At 45.4% G+C, this 13,873-nt stretch overlaps 1 protein-coding gene across 1 annotated transcript in view; it reads left to right on the top strand.

The window, feature by feature from the left end:
* Positions 1 to 13,873, top strand: part of LOC137380849 (alpha-2,8-sialyltransferase 8F-like) — a 54,686-nt gene that overhangs the window by 25,698 nt on the left and 15,115 nt on the right. The window contains exons 5-6 of the mRNA XM_068053264.1: positions 264 to 376; positions 8,749 to 8,838. Coding sequence (XP_067909365.1) covers positions 264 to 376; positions 8,749 to 8,838 — 203 coding nt within the window. The remainder of the gene's footprint in view (positions 1 to 263; positions 377 to 8,748; positions 8,839 to 13,873) is intronic.

Raw genomic sequence — 13,873 nt, 5'->3', positions numbered from 1 at the left:
GGTCACTGACCTGAAACGTTAACTCTGCTTCTCTCTCCACAGATGCTGCCAGACCTGCTGAGTATTTCCAGCCTTTCTTGTTTTTGTTTCAGCATAACAGTCATTTTGGTTCTTCTCCACTTTGAGTACCTCTTTATCTGAATATACTTAAAAATAATCCTATTTATTAGGTGCAGATTAAAAACCATTTATTCAATTTTCTGTATAATTAAAGGAACTTCTGAGTTGCAGTAATGATGCTAATTTCACATGTTTATTTTCAGACAAACCCTTTAAAAGATCGTGTATTTAAACACTGCTCTGTTGTCGGAAATGCAGGAGTTCTAACTAACAGCAGCTGTGGAGCAGAAATAAATCAGGCTGACTTTGTGTTCAGGTAAGAATCAAAACAGCTGCAGGATCAGGTCTGTGTTTGTTGCTGTTAATGAATGTGAGGGTTAATACCAGAATGCAGGTAAAATCTTTTTTTTTAAATTGCACAACATGTGGTGCTGTCATTGCAACACTCCTTTTAATTGTTGGCCAGAGGTATGTAGATAGTCCCGTATTTCTTCAGCAAACTGCTGGTTTACTCAGAGTCAAAATATAAATAGAGTAATAATGAAAGAGAGTGGTTCTCATTTATATCAGAGTCATCACTCTGACCACGAGCCTGATTTTGGCCACAACAATGATAATAGGTAATGTAAGAGCAGGGGCGCAACCAGGAAACAATGACAGTAGTGTAATTAGGTTTGATGTATTACTATCAGTCCAGAGTGTCTGCAGCCACGGCATGCGGTAAGTCCATTGAGGTGAAGAAGGAGCTGCGGGACCCGAGAGAAGTCCTGTGAAAAGGTGCCCCGAACACCCAAAACATCCACGAACGGCCCCCCCGGCCGCAACTTCAAAGCGCCCGCGGGAGATGGCTCGGAGAGCATCTGCAGCGCACTGTCGGCAATGCTGCATGCCTTTATTTAAACCACTGCAAAAAAAAAAACCCTTAACAAATGTAATCACCTCTAAGTCTGCCAAATGATGCTTCACCTCCCGAAGGACGTGGATGAGCTTTCCGGACGTCGATGGTGGGCACTGAGGAAATGGCTTATTACCTGCACCAGATTCCACCCCCCCTCCCCCACCCCCGTCCCCTTCCCTGCTCCACCCTCTCAGCTCACCCCCTCACAACCCCGTCCCAGCCCGCCCCCCCCGCGCACCATCTTCACCCCGCGCCCCCTTCCCCTGCACCCCCCCCCCACCCCCTCCCTCTACCCCTCCCCCTTGCATCCCCTCCTCCCACCGGCACCATCCTACACCTGTGTAGGGGCCCCAACAACCCCACTGCCTTGTGGGCGTCTCGGGAGAGACCAAGGCTAAGGGAGTAAACCCTAACAGAAAATCCGGAGCGGAACCCCGTAGGCGGTCATGTGTCACCTTTGGCATGTTTCCGGCAGTTCCTGCAGCCATACTGGTGCCAAACGTCGTGTCCTGCACTCCTTTGGACCCCACCAGAAAGGCCGAGAGGGGGGTTTTGACGACTGGGCAACTCTCAACCTCCATAAATTTGCCCAGGCATGCGCCATGGAGAGGTCACTCCATAGTTGCCTCACAGCGACTGAAACAACACGGAAGGCAGCAGTTACGGGTTATAAGTCCAGATAAATTGGCGTAGAAACTGGGCGCCACGGGTTGCCTTTGTCGGTGGGAGAGGTCATTGCACCTCACTGGACAGCTACCGCCCGCCTCAAACCGGGCAGCCCCCGGTCAATAAGGTTCTGTCCCGCCACAGTCTGCCTGCTTCAATGGGTGCTTGGAGCTCAGGGTCATTGCCCGAAAGGTGGACTGATACACCGCACCAAACAACATGAAAAAAGGAAAGAAGGTACCAGCCCTTCGCTTTGCAAGCTGGAACGTCAGAACTATGTGTCCTGGCCTGTCGGAAGACCTTACACAAATCAACGATTCTCGGAAGACCGCCATCATTAACAACGAGCTCAGTAGACTCAATGTGGACATTGCAGCACTTCAGGAGACTCGCCTCCCCGCGAGTGGCTCTCTAGCAGAGCAAGACTACACCTTCTTCTGGCAGGGCAGGGATCCTGAAGAACCAAGACAGCATGGAGTGGGCTTCGCCATCAGAAACTCCTTGCTCAGCATGATAGAGCCTCCCTCAAATGGCTCGGAACGCATACTGTCCATCCAACTGCTCACCACCTCTGGTCCAGTACACCTACTCAGCATCTATGCTCCAACACTCTGTTCCGCACCTGAAGCTAAAGACCAGTTCTATGAACAACTCCATAACATCATTAGCAGCATCCCCAACACCGAACACCTATTCCTGCTGGGGGACTTTAATGCCAGGGTTGGGGCCGACCATGACTCATGGCCCTCCTGCCTTGGGCGCTATGGCGTTGGAAGGATGAATGAGAACGGGCAGAGACTGCTTGAGTTGTGTACCTATCATAACCTCTGCATCACCAACTCGTTCTTTCACACTAAACCCTGTCACCAGGTTTCATGGAGGCACCCAAGATCACGTCGTTGGCACCAGCTAGACCTCATTGTCACAAGGCGAGCCGCCTTAAACAGTGTTCAAATCACACGCAGCTTCCACAGTGCGGACTGCGACACCGACCACTCCCTGGTGTGCAGCAAGGTTAGACTCAGACCAAAGAAGTTGCATCATTCCAAGCAGAAGGGCCACCCGCGCATCAACACGAGCAGAATTTCTCACCCACAGCTGTTACAAAAATTTCTAAATTCACTTGTAACAGCCCTTCAAAACACTCCCACAGGGGATGCTGAGACCAAGTGGGCCCACATCAGAGACGCCATCTATGAGTCAGCTTTGACCACCTACGGCAAAAGTGCGAAGAGAAATGCAGACTGGTTTCAATCTCATAATGAAGAGCTGGAACCTGTCATAGCCGCTAAGCGCATTGCACTTTTGAACTACAAGAAAGCCCCCAGCGATTTAACATCTGCAGCACTTAAAGCAGCCAGAAGTACTGCACAAAGAACAGCTAGGCGTTGCGCAAACGACTACTGGCAACACCTATGCAGTCATATTCAGCTGGCCTCAGACACCGGAAACATCAGAGGAATGTATGATGGCATGAAGAGAGCTCTTGGGCCAACCATCAAGAAGATCACCCTCCTCAAATCTAAATCGGGGGACATAATCACTGACCAACGCAAACAGATGGACCGCTGGGTTGAGCACTACCTAGAACTGTACTCCAGGGAGAATGCTGTCACTGAGACTGCCCTCAATGCAGCCCAGCCTCTACCAGTCATGGATGAGCTGGACATACAGCCAACCAAATCGGAACTCAGTGATGCCATTGATTCCCTAGCCAGCGGAAAAGCCCCTGGGAAGGACAGCATTACCCCTGAAATAATCAAGAGTGCCAAGCCTGCTATACTCTCAGCACTACATGAACTGCTATGCCTGTGCTGGGACGAGGGAGCAGTACCCCAGGACATGCGCGATGCCAACATCATCACCCTCTATAAAAACAAAGGTGACCGCGGTGACTGCAACAACTACCGTGGAATCTCCCTGCTCAGCATAGTGGGGAAAGTCTTTGCTCGAGTCGCTCTGAACAGGCTCCAGAAGCTGGCCGAGCGCGTCTACCCTGAGGCACAGTGTGGCTTTCGTGCAGAGAGATCGACTATTGACATGCTGTTCTCCCTTCGTCAGATACAGGAGAAATGCCGTGAACAACAGATGCCCCTCTACATTGCTTTCATTGATCTCACCAAAGCCTTTGACCTCGTCAGCAGACGTGGTCTCTTCAGACTACTAGAAAAGATCGGATGTCCACCAAAGCTACTAAGTATCATCACCTCATTCCATGACAATATGAAAGGCACAATTCAACATGGTGGCTCCTCATCAGAGCCCTTTCCTATCCTGAGTGGTGTGAAACAGGGCTGTGTTCTCGCACCCACACTTTTTGGGATTTTCTTCTCCCTGCTGCTTTCACATGCGTTCAAGTCTTCAGAAGAAGGAATTTTCCTCCACACAAGATCAGGGGGCAGGTTGTTCAACCTTGCCCGTCTAAGAGCGAAGTCCAAAGTACGGAAAGTCCTCATCAGAGAACTCCTCTTTGCTGACGATGCTGCTTTAACATCTCACACTGAAGAATGCCTGCAGAGTCTCATCGACAGGTTTGCGTCTGCCTGCAATGAATTTGGCCTAACCATCAGCCTCAAGAAAGCGAACATCATGGGGCAGGATGTCAGAAATGCTCCATCCATCAATATTGGCGACGACGCTCTGGAAGTGGTTCAAGAGTTCACCTACCTAGGCTCAACTATCACCAGTAACCTGTCTCTAGATGCAGAAATCAACAAGCGCATGGGTAAGGCTTCCACTGCTATGTCCAGACTGGCCAAGAGAGTGTGGGAAAATGGCGCACTGACACGGAACACAAAAGTCCGAGTGTATCAGGCCTGTGTCCTCAGTACCTTGCTCTACGGCAGCGAGGCCTGGACAACGTATGCCAGCCAAGAGCGACGTCTCAATTCATTCCATCTTCGCTGCCTTCGGAGAATACTTGGCATCAGGTGGCAGGACTATATCTCCAACACAGAAGTCCTTGAAGCGGCCAGCATCCCCAGCTTATACACACTACTGAGTCAGCGGCGCTTGAGATGGCTTGGCCATGTGAGCCGCATGGAAGATGGCAGGATCCCCAAAGACACATTGTACAGCGAGCTCGCCACTGGTATCAGACCCACCGGCCGTCCATGTCTCCGTTATAAAGACGTCTGCAAACGCGACATGAAATCGTGTGACATTGATCACAAGTCGTGGGAGTCAGTTGCCAGCATTCGCCAGAGCTGGCGGGCAGCCATAAAGACAGGGCTAAATTGTGGCGAGTCGAAGAGACTTAGTAGTTGGCAGGAAAAAAGACAGAGGCGCAAGGGGAGAGCCAACTGTGCAACAGCCCCAACAAACAAATTTCTCTGCAGCACCTGTGGAAGAGCCTGTCACTCCAGAATTGGCCTTTATAGCCACTCCAGGCGCTGCTTCACAAACCACTGACCACCTCCAGGCGCGTATCCATTGTCTCTCGAGATAAGGAGGCCCAAAAGAATTACTGGAAAAGGTTGGTAACAGTGAAATATAAAGGTATTTGAAAATGCCAATTGAAATGAGATAAAAAGGGATAAATTGTAAAGAAAATGTTGCTGATAAGACAATGTTCCTACAGTAAATGATTAGGATCCTGACCAGACAAGAGGTTAAAGTGAGAGTTCCCTGAATCAATACAGAAATTAAAATAAGACACTAAAAAGCGACATGTGACAAATTAAGGGCCAATAATGTAAAATAAAAGCAGTCCAAATATGGAACCTATTGAGGATAAGCAACCAAAATGATTAAAAAGGTGAAGAGAAAGTATGAAGAAAGACTGACAGGTAACATAAGGGGAAAGTCATAAAGGATTTTACAAACAAAATAATTAAAAGGATAGTTACAGAATAGGTAGTGCCAATTATAAATGAAAAAGGAACTCTTTTCTCGGAGAATGAAGGGATGACAGAAATGCTAAGTGAGTACGCATTCTTGTGTACTAAGGGAAATCAGAGAGGAAATAGGCTCTGCACATCATCATTAGATGGAAGCTGATCCTGAGGAATAAAGGGTTGTTAAAACAACAAAACCAACTTGTATTTCTATAGCACATTTAACATAATAAAACACCCCAAAGTTCTTCACTGGAGCGTTATCAAGCAAATTTGGACACCAAACCACAAGGTGATATTAGAGCTGATGGTCAAAAGCTTAGCAAAGGAAGTACATTTAAGGAGCATCTTAAAAGAGGAAAGAGAGGCAGGAAGGTTTCGGAAGGGAATTCAAGAACTTGCAGCCTAGGCAGCTTAAATGACAGCCAGCTATGGTGGAGCAATTAAAATCGGGGATGCTCAAGAGGCCAGACTTTGATGAGCGCAGATATCTGAGAGGGTTGTGGGACTGGAAGGGATTATAGAGATAGGGGGCTGAATTTTATTCTCCTGCTGCTGGGAGCGGCAACGGGTGAAAAAAAAAGTGGCTCGCTGCCATGCCGAGGTGATCTAGTGCACGATGGCTCATTTCCATATGCAGGACTCTTTTCCTGCCGCACCACCCAACACCCAGTCACACCGGCAATGGTGCCAGCTGCATTACTCAGGCACTGGCGCTATTTTTGAAGGGCTGCCAGATCTGCACAGAGAGAAAAAAGTTCAACCCGGAACGCCCCTCTGTGCCTCCACCACTACGCCATGCATTATTGTGTGACTTGTCCCCACCCCAGTACACATAAAATAAATGGTAGCCCCGTACTCACCCCCTGAAACCCTTAAATTGAATAGTTGACCTCTCACCCCACAACTGCACAAAGAGCAGTGGTCACCTCTTTCTCTCCCTCCTCCCACCACAGTAGAATTGCAGAGTTGACTCTGTCCCCAACAACCTCCCCAGCACCGCCCCCCCCCCCCCCACACCCCACTACACTAAAAATCCTAAGTTCCACCCTTCCTGGTGCCAGATTTCCCTGGACGGGAAAGTGAAGGCACATGAGTGTGCGCCGTCTCACGGAAGATCGTGGACAGTCGGTAAGTTTGCGGGGAATGACATGTTAATGTATTCATGTCCTTTATTTCAATATTTAAAGTTGGGCCCCATCGCCGAGCAGCGGGGTGGCCGCCATGGACCTTGCTGCTGCCGGCAAAATTGTGCCCTGTAAGCCCGGCGTTGCGCTCCATGGCCGCCCGCTGCGATCTTCCGGCCCTCCCCTGCCACAGAACACAACACCAGGAGCTCAACAAAATTCAGCCCAGGAAGGGGCAAGGCCTTGGAGGTATTTGAAAACAATGATGAGAATTTAAAAATTAGAATGTTGCTTGAATGGGAATGAATGCAGGTCAACAAGCACAGGGATGATGGGTGAACAGGCCTTAGCGCAAATAAGGACCTGGGCAGCAGAGTTTTGGATGACCTCAAGTTCATGGATGGTAGTATGCTAGAGACCAGCCCGGAGTGTGATGGAATAGTCAAGTTTAGAGGTAACAAAAGTGTGGATGAGGCTTTCAGTAGCAGATGAGCTGAAACAATGGTGAAGTTGGGTGTTGTTACACTGGTGGAAATAGACGGTCTTAGTATTGGTGTGGAACTGTGGTCGGAAGCTCATCTCAGGATTGGTTATGACGCTGAGGGTACAAACAACCAGGTTCAGCCTCCAACAGTTGCCAGGGATCGGAATGGAGTCAGTAGCTAGTCAGTCTTCCCAATATTTAATCGGTGGAAATTTCTGCTCATCTAGCACTGGATGTCAGACAAACTGTTTGATAATTTAGTAACAGTGGAGGAGCCGAGAGAGCTGCTTGTGAGACAGAACTGTGTGTCGTTAGCGTTCATGTGAAAACTAATGCTGTGTTTTCAGATGATGTCACTGAGGGACCGCATATAGATAAGAAGTAGAAGGTGGCTAGGGATAGATTATTGAGGGACAACATAAGTAACAGTGTGTGGACGTGAAGAGAAGCCATTGAAAGTGATATGCTTGCTATGATCAGATACATAAGAATGGACCCAGGCAAGTGCAGTCCCACCCAGCCAGGCGACTTTGGAGAGGATGGTGTGGTCAGTAATATCAAAGGCTGCAGACAGGTCGAGAGGTTGAGGAGGGGTAATTTACCTTCGTCACAGTCACATAGGATGTCATTTTGGACTTTGATTTGAGCCATTTTGGTACTGTGAAAGGGCAGAAACCTGATTGGTGTTCTGGGAAAGGTGGACATGAATTTGGGAAGAGACAATTTGTTCAAGTACTAATGTTAATGCTAATGAAACACCACTGTTCAAAAGGGAGAAATGAATAAACCAGTTAACTATAGAGCAGCCAGGTACTCCATAGGAGGCTTGTTGATAAAGTTAAGGCACATGGTCTGATCCTATATTCATGCCTCCAATAACACACACTGGTATCATTGCTGATGCTCTGCAATTGCCAATGTAAATGAGATAAATTTCAGAGAATCAAAAACCTCAGAACATTGAAGGAACACTGCAAGCAGATTAACATCATTAGTGCAATATGAAAAGTTTAAATTTGCATGACTGGAAGGCATGTAACAAAATATAGCCAACTTACAATGCAATGCACCTAAGACCATCTGATCTGCACTGGTCACGTATAAGGTCCACTGGTGGCAAAAGGCCTTGCAAAATTTACCTGACAAAGTTATGCTCAAGCAGGTGTGAAACAGTGAGTTGGAGGTGTTGGTGAATCAGTAGAATAATTTGATAAATCAAGATTTTAAGGGTACATGTCTTTTGAAGAATAGCAATCTCAAAGGGAATATATACTTAAGAGAGAATATACATGTGATAATGAAAGAACAATACATAAAAGAGGACAACCAGCACTGAGGGCTGCTCTGAAACCATTAGCCCCCTGGAAATGACACTACAGGCTGGAAACGACCAATCAAAGACTTGAATTTCCCTGTGCCTGCTGGCAATCTAAGGATTAAACTGATGGGTTGATGTGAATAATGATTTAATTGTTGAACAATGTTGATTTATTGGAGAATCATTTTAATACTAATTTACATGAATTATCTTTACTGGTCTGATGAACAAGAGTATTTCGGAATTTGTTCTGTTCGTTTATTGCCTTGCATGAGTGTGTACTGTCAAGGTGATGATATTTTATGTTATGCATTATTGTTTTAAAAAGGTGATATAATTAGTTACGTATTTATTTGCAGGTGTAATCTAGCCCCTATCATTGATTATAGAGATGATGTGGGAACTAAAACAGACCTTGTGACATCCAATCCAAGTATCATTATCAAAAGGTAATTATCTATTTGCATTTCGTAACAAATTAAAAGTAGAAGAGAGCAAAAATGGGAAGAAGAAGGTCTGTGTGAGAAGAAGTGAGCATAAGCTAACCACTGAAATAATTCCTCTCTCAGTCATTATCCTTTTCCAATTTTCTCTTCATCTTTTGACCTGAAGGTATTAGGTAGAATTTTCTTTTTGGAGTTGAGTAACAGTGGTGCAGTTCTTCTATCTGCCCTCTGACCCTGATCTATATAATTGATTTGTAGCTCGTTTGACATGTAAGATGGACTCATGGCAGGATTCCTACCTCCAAGAGGAATTCTGCCACTGCTAAAGAGAAGGCAGCAGTGCTACTGGGGTACTGCTTTTGCAGTATTTGAAGACGTGTAAAGGGATACTAAAGGTGCAGAGGAATGAGGCTTAGAATGGTTAGTGTATGGGGACCACACTGGAGGGCAGAGGAGGTCTCTACTTTGCCCTCTCTCTCCTTTTATAAAATGTAAGGCCTTCCTGCTGTTAAACCAGGCCTATCATCACCTTTTTGCAGGCACTCTCAGAGTTGCAGGAAGAGGGAAGTATGGACAGAAATAGGCCAAGCACCTGGACCCTGCCTCCCTGGTGGCATTTTCATATATTAGGAGGGGAAACGACAGCTTGTAGTAGTCTTTGAGAGCACAGAGGAAGGGATATGGAGTTCAGGGTAGGGAGATGGCGCAAAGGTCTCGCCGCCCAATTTTCCTCCATTTACTTCCATTATCCACTGGATTTCATATGGGATCAAGGAACATAATGCAACCCAATAACTTCTTGCTGGGTTCTAGTTGTAAAGGTGATGATTTATCTCTAGTTCATCGAGGATAATGTCATTTCTGCTCTGCGATGCTTGGCAGAATTATGTGGTCCAGTAATCATCAGATTTTGGTTTTCAGCCTGGGATCCAAGGTTTTTAATCCCCTCAACATCAAAAGTTTATTATCAACACCTGTTAGTGGCATACTGCACATGCTATACCAAGCATGCTCGGTGGCTTCAAATGAACAATACATTACATATCAAATGAATGGTAAATGAACAATGCACTACACAAAGGATCCACCTTACATGGGCTCCAGTCTACCCAGCTGCTAATTCAGTGCCTATCACTAATACTCTACATCACTCCCCTTCTTGGTACGTGCGAGATTCAATGGTTTGCTTACATTGTTCTGTTTGGACATTACTTCAGTTTGTAACATAATTGCTTTAGTATGGCAGATGTTTCCACTTACAAGTAGAATATGAATGTGTGACATCAGGTGCTGTGTCATTTAACTCCATGCGCTTCATCTGAACTGTCGATGTCTGGTTCAGACGCAATGCTTGTGGATGGTGTTTGCAACACTTTGAAGAATGACACGTTTCGTGTGATGATTTGTGAACCATGCTCAATAGTGATCAGTGATCCTTTTGTGTTGGTCACAACTAATGGTTGGATGTCATAGGGGGGTTGTTTGCTTTCCAACATACCCATCGCGTTTTACAAGCACTTTGTCGCCTAGCCTTATCGGTGTAGATCTGAATTTCATGTTTTGCTGTGCGTTTGCTTTCATGTGATCTTTCTGTCCTTGATCACGCTCGTGTACATGATGATCATTAGCTTTGTGGGGTAGCTTTGGAAGATGTTTGCACACAGGATGTGTGAAGATGAGCATACCTAGAGGCTTTCCAGTAGTCGGGGGAGGGGTTGCTCTGTAATTGCAAAGAAAATGATACAACTCCTGCTTCCATGAGTTGCTCCCAGCAGTAGCTGTATGGATCACTTTTTTTGAAGGTATGCATGAATCTCTGCAATTCTCCATTAGCACTTGGCCAACAGGGTGTGATCTCTCGGTGAGTGGAGCCCAGGTAGTTCACAAATTTACTGAACTCATCGCTGTTGAATGGGGATCCATTGTCACTTCTCACTGCTTGAGGGACTGCAAACAAAGTGAAAGTCTGGTCAAGCTTTGGGGCGATGCTTTCGTGGAGGTTGGCCTAACTATTTCTGCGACTGCACATCTGACAGTGACAACAAGCAAATGCTTGTTAGTGGGCATGTCTGTGAAGTCTTCTTGAGAGGATCATGAAGATTTGACATTATGGTTGCCTGATATATCAAACACTGATTGATATTGTGCTCCACCATGTGGTTTATGTCTGGCACTATACCTTTTCCCAAAGAAGTTGCTCAGTTTTAACTATTGTCTGGAGACTCTTGTGCTATTTCTACAACACGTTCTCTCATTGACTGCAGAATGACAATGCAGTTGTCGCATTACACGAGTTCAGAAGTGGTTGCAACTGTGAGCTCATTTCAAACATTGCGAAGATCTTGTAGCGTGTGAGCGATTTTCGTTTGTAAATAGTCTCTTGATCACGTCATGCAGGCCCCCCACCTGCCAAGAATGAGGCACATTAATTTTGTCATATGGACATTAAATTTCAAGTTATTGCTGGGAAGAAGAGAAGGCCTGTTACAAAGTGTTGCCAGGTCCCTGGCTGGAAAGACAATTTTGCATATTAACAGACAGTGTTTGTAGACAAATAACCATTCCCTGACACACAAAGCCAGAAGTGATTATGCTAGTCGGTCATGTGACTACCCTGCTAGCCAACTTGGGGAGTTTTAAATTGTAGAGACAGAATTTGAACTGGCAGAAAGCAGAATGTTCCTGTCTGCCTGTCTTCTCCCATCTCTTTCTCATGGAATTCCAAAAACTCACTGAACTCACATGAACCCCAAGAGAGAAATGTCTCCTACAGTGAACAAGGTTTAAGAAGAATACTGGGCCACAATGAAAAGCAATAACTACCTACAATCAAGGACTCTACAGTGAGCTTGAAGAACCATAACAAAAACTCTTCAGATATTGCCTCAAACCTTTCCACTTTATTTATTGTCTGCCCTTTTCTGTCTCTATTTGCATGTGTGTATCATGTATGCATGATCGTATGAGCACGTCTTGTATCCGTAGGCATTAAACAAATTAGAGTTTAAGTTTAATAAAATTTCACCTTTCTTCTTTAAACCTAAGAAAGCCTGTTTGTGCTCGTTTCTTTGTCTTATAATTGGAAAGCGGTGAACAAGCATTCACCATTAAAAATAAAACCCTGTTACAGTAAGACCAGGTGAAGGCTGAAAGGGAACCCGAGACATCTTTCTCACCTGGTCATAACAACGTCTTTCCAGTTTTGCAATTCCATAGCTGTCATACATAGCTGCAACACTTCAGCTTGCTTTGTTGCCACTTTGATGTCTGTCAATATTAGTGACTTTGGCACTGGGTTTATGCTCACATAGTTATGCTGTTGTTCGCCAGTCTGCTCTTCACGGCTAGTAGACTGATTGTCTGCAAAGGATGGCGTGAAAGGTAGTCCGCTGGGTTAAGCTTGCCTGGCTGATACTTAACACAGAACTTGTACTCTTGTAATCTGAGGATTCAACTATCTATTTGAATAGGTGGCTTGCTAAGTGGATTGTTGAATAGGCTCACTCAAGGCCTATGATCGGTTATCACTTCAAATCCAGTTCCATACCAGTCGAGATGAAAGTATAGGATGCTCCATGTGATTGACAGTGCTTCTCTCTCTGATTGTGAATGTCATGGTTCTACGGATGTTTACAATCTGCTTGTCATCATGATGATTGATGGGTGACCTACTTTGTCTTTCTGCACGTACCTGTACCTAAGCCAACCGGGCTCTAATTAATGACTCCTGTGTGGTTTTCTCAGGTTTGAAGTAGGCATTTGGGAAACCTCTTGACAACCATTGTGCAGCCTGTTAGTCAGATTTTGTCTCCTCCCACTCAGTCTCTATTGGCAGATTGTGTAGGGGGACAGACAGCATAGCGATGTCAGGAATGAAACAACTACAGTATGTGATGAACCTCAGCAGACTCCAGACTTCCTGTACATTTGTAGGACCTGCAGCATTTGCAATGGCTTCGACATTCCATGGATCAGGTAATACTCCTTCACTGCTGAATACGTGACCGAAGAATTCAATTTTGTCTTCATTGAGCAGGCACTTGTCTTTGTTGTAGTCTCTAAGATGTTGTAGACATGCTTTTGGCATCTCTCAAGTTCACTTTCCGTGCGACCATAAATGAGAATTTCATTGCTGACATTCAACATGTCATCAAGTCCTTGTAGTGCAGACTGAATCATGTGTTGAAATACTTGTTACAACCAGAGGAGGAAGGATTCTCAGGCTCCCCTTTCACCCCTTCTCTGGTTTGACCACAACAGGGTTTATCGTTTTTAACCCAGTAATTTAACTTACCACCTCATTGAGCATTTGCTCCTGTTTCTCTAATATAATTGCAAATGAACCAATCAGACAGGTTTTCTTGAATTTAAACAAGAAAGATGTAAGTTTATTAACCTTATCAATCTAAACTGGTTAAAAATTACTAAAATATGCTGCGCATCCATGCCTCACATTCACACAAGGGCCACACACACAAATACACAGAACACAGAAGGAAAAACTGAGTTGGGAGGTTGGAGTAGAGTCTGTAATAAATAGAATTGAAATACAGTTCAGTAGTCTCAGTGTCTTTAGTTGAAATTATAGCCCTGAAATCCTCACTGGGCCACATGCACGGTTGCAGACTTGCTTGTATCCTAGTTGTTGGTTGTAAGGATCTGTAGACTTGACTTCACCAGCTGCAGCTTGAGGCTTCTCTGGATATCTACTGGAGAGAGGGAGAGAGGAGAGAGAGAGCTGTTACCTTGCTTGCTTCCAGTTATAGTCTACCTTCTGTGTCACCATTCACAAACTCCCAGAGTTGCACAAGCAGTCACATGATATGACCACTTTTTTGTGTTTTAAAGGTAATTGAATCAGACAGCACCCCATTGTTCTGGCTAGGCTGAGTCAATCATATTTGTCTCCAGTCTAATCCTTTGGTTTTCAGTTGCAAATGTTTGTAGCCATCTTAGCTGCTAGCTGTTCCTTTTCAAAAGTTATTTGTAACCATTTCCAGTCGAAGTCTCAGGCAAAGTTCCACTCATTGCAATTAAT

Source organism: Heterodontus francisci, chromosome 2 (genome assembly GCF_036365525.1).
Source record: "Heterodontus francisci isolate sHetFra1 chromosome 2, sHetFra1.hap1, whole genome shotgun sequence".
In the NCBI taxonomy this organism is placed as follows: Eukaryota; Metazoa; Chordata; class Chondrichthyes; order Heterodontiformes; family Heterodontidae; genus Heterodontus; species Heterodontus francisci.
Note: the sequence above shows the minus strand (reverse complement) of the source record. Positions and strands in the feature narration are given on the sequence as shown.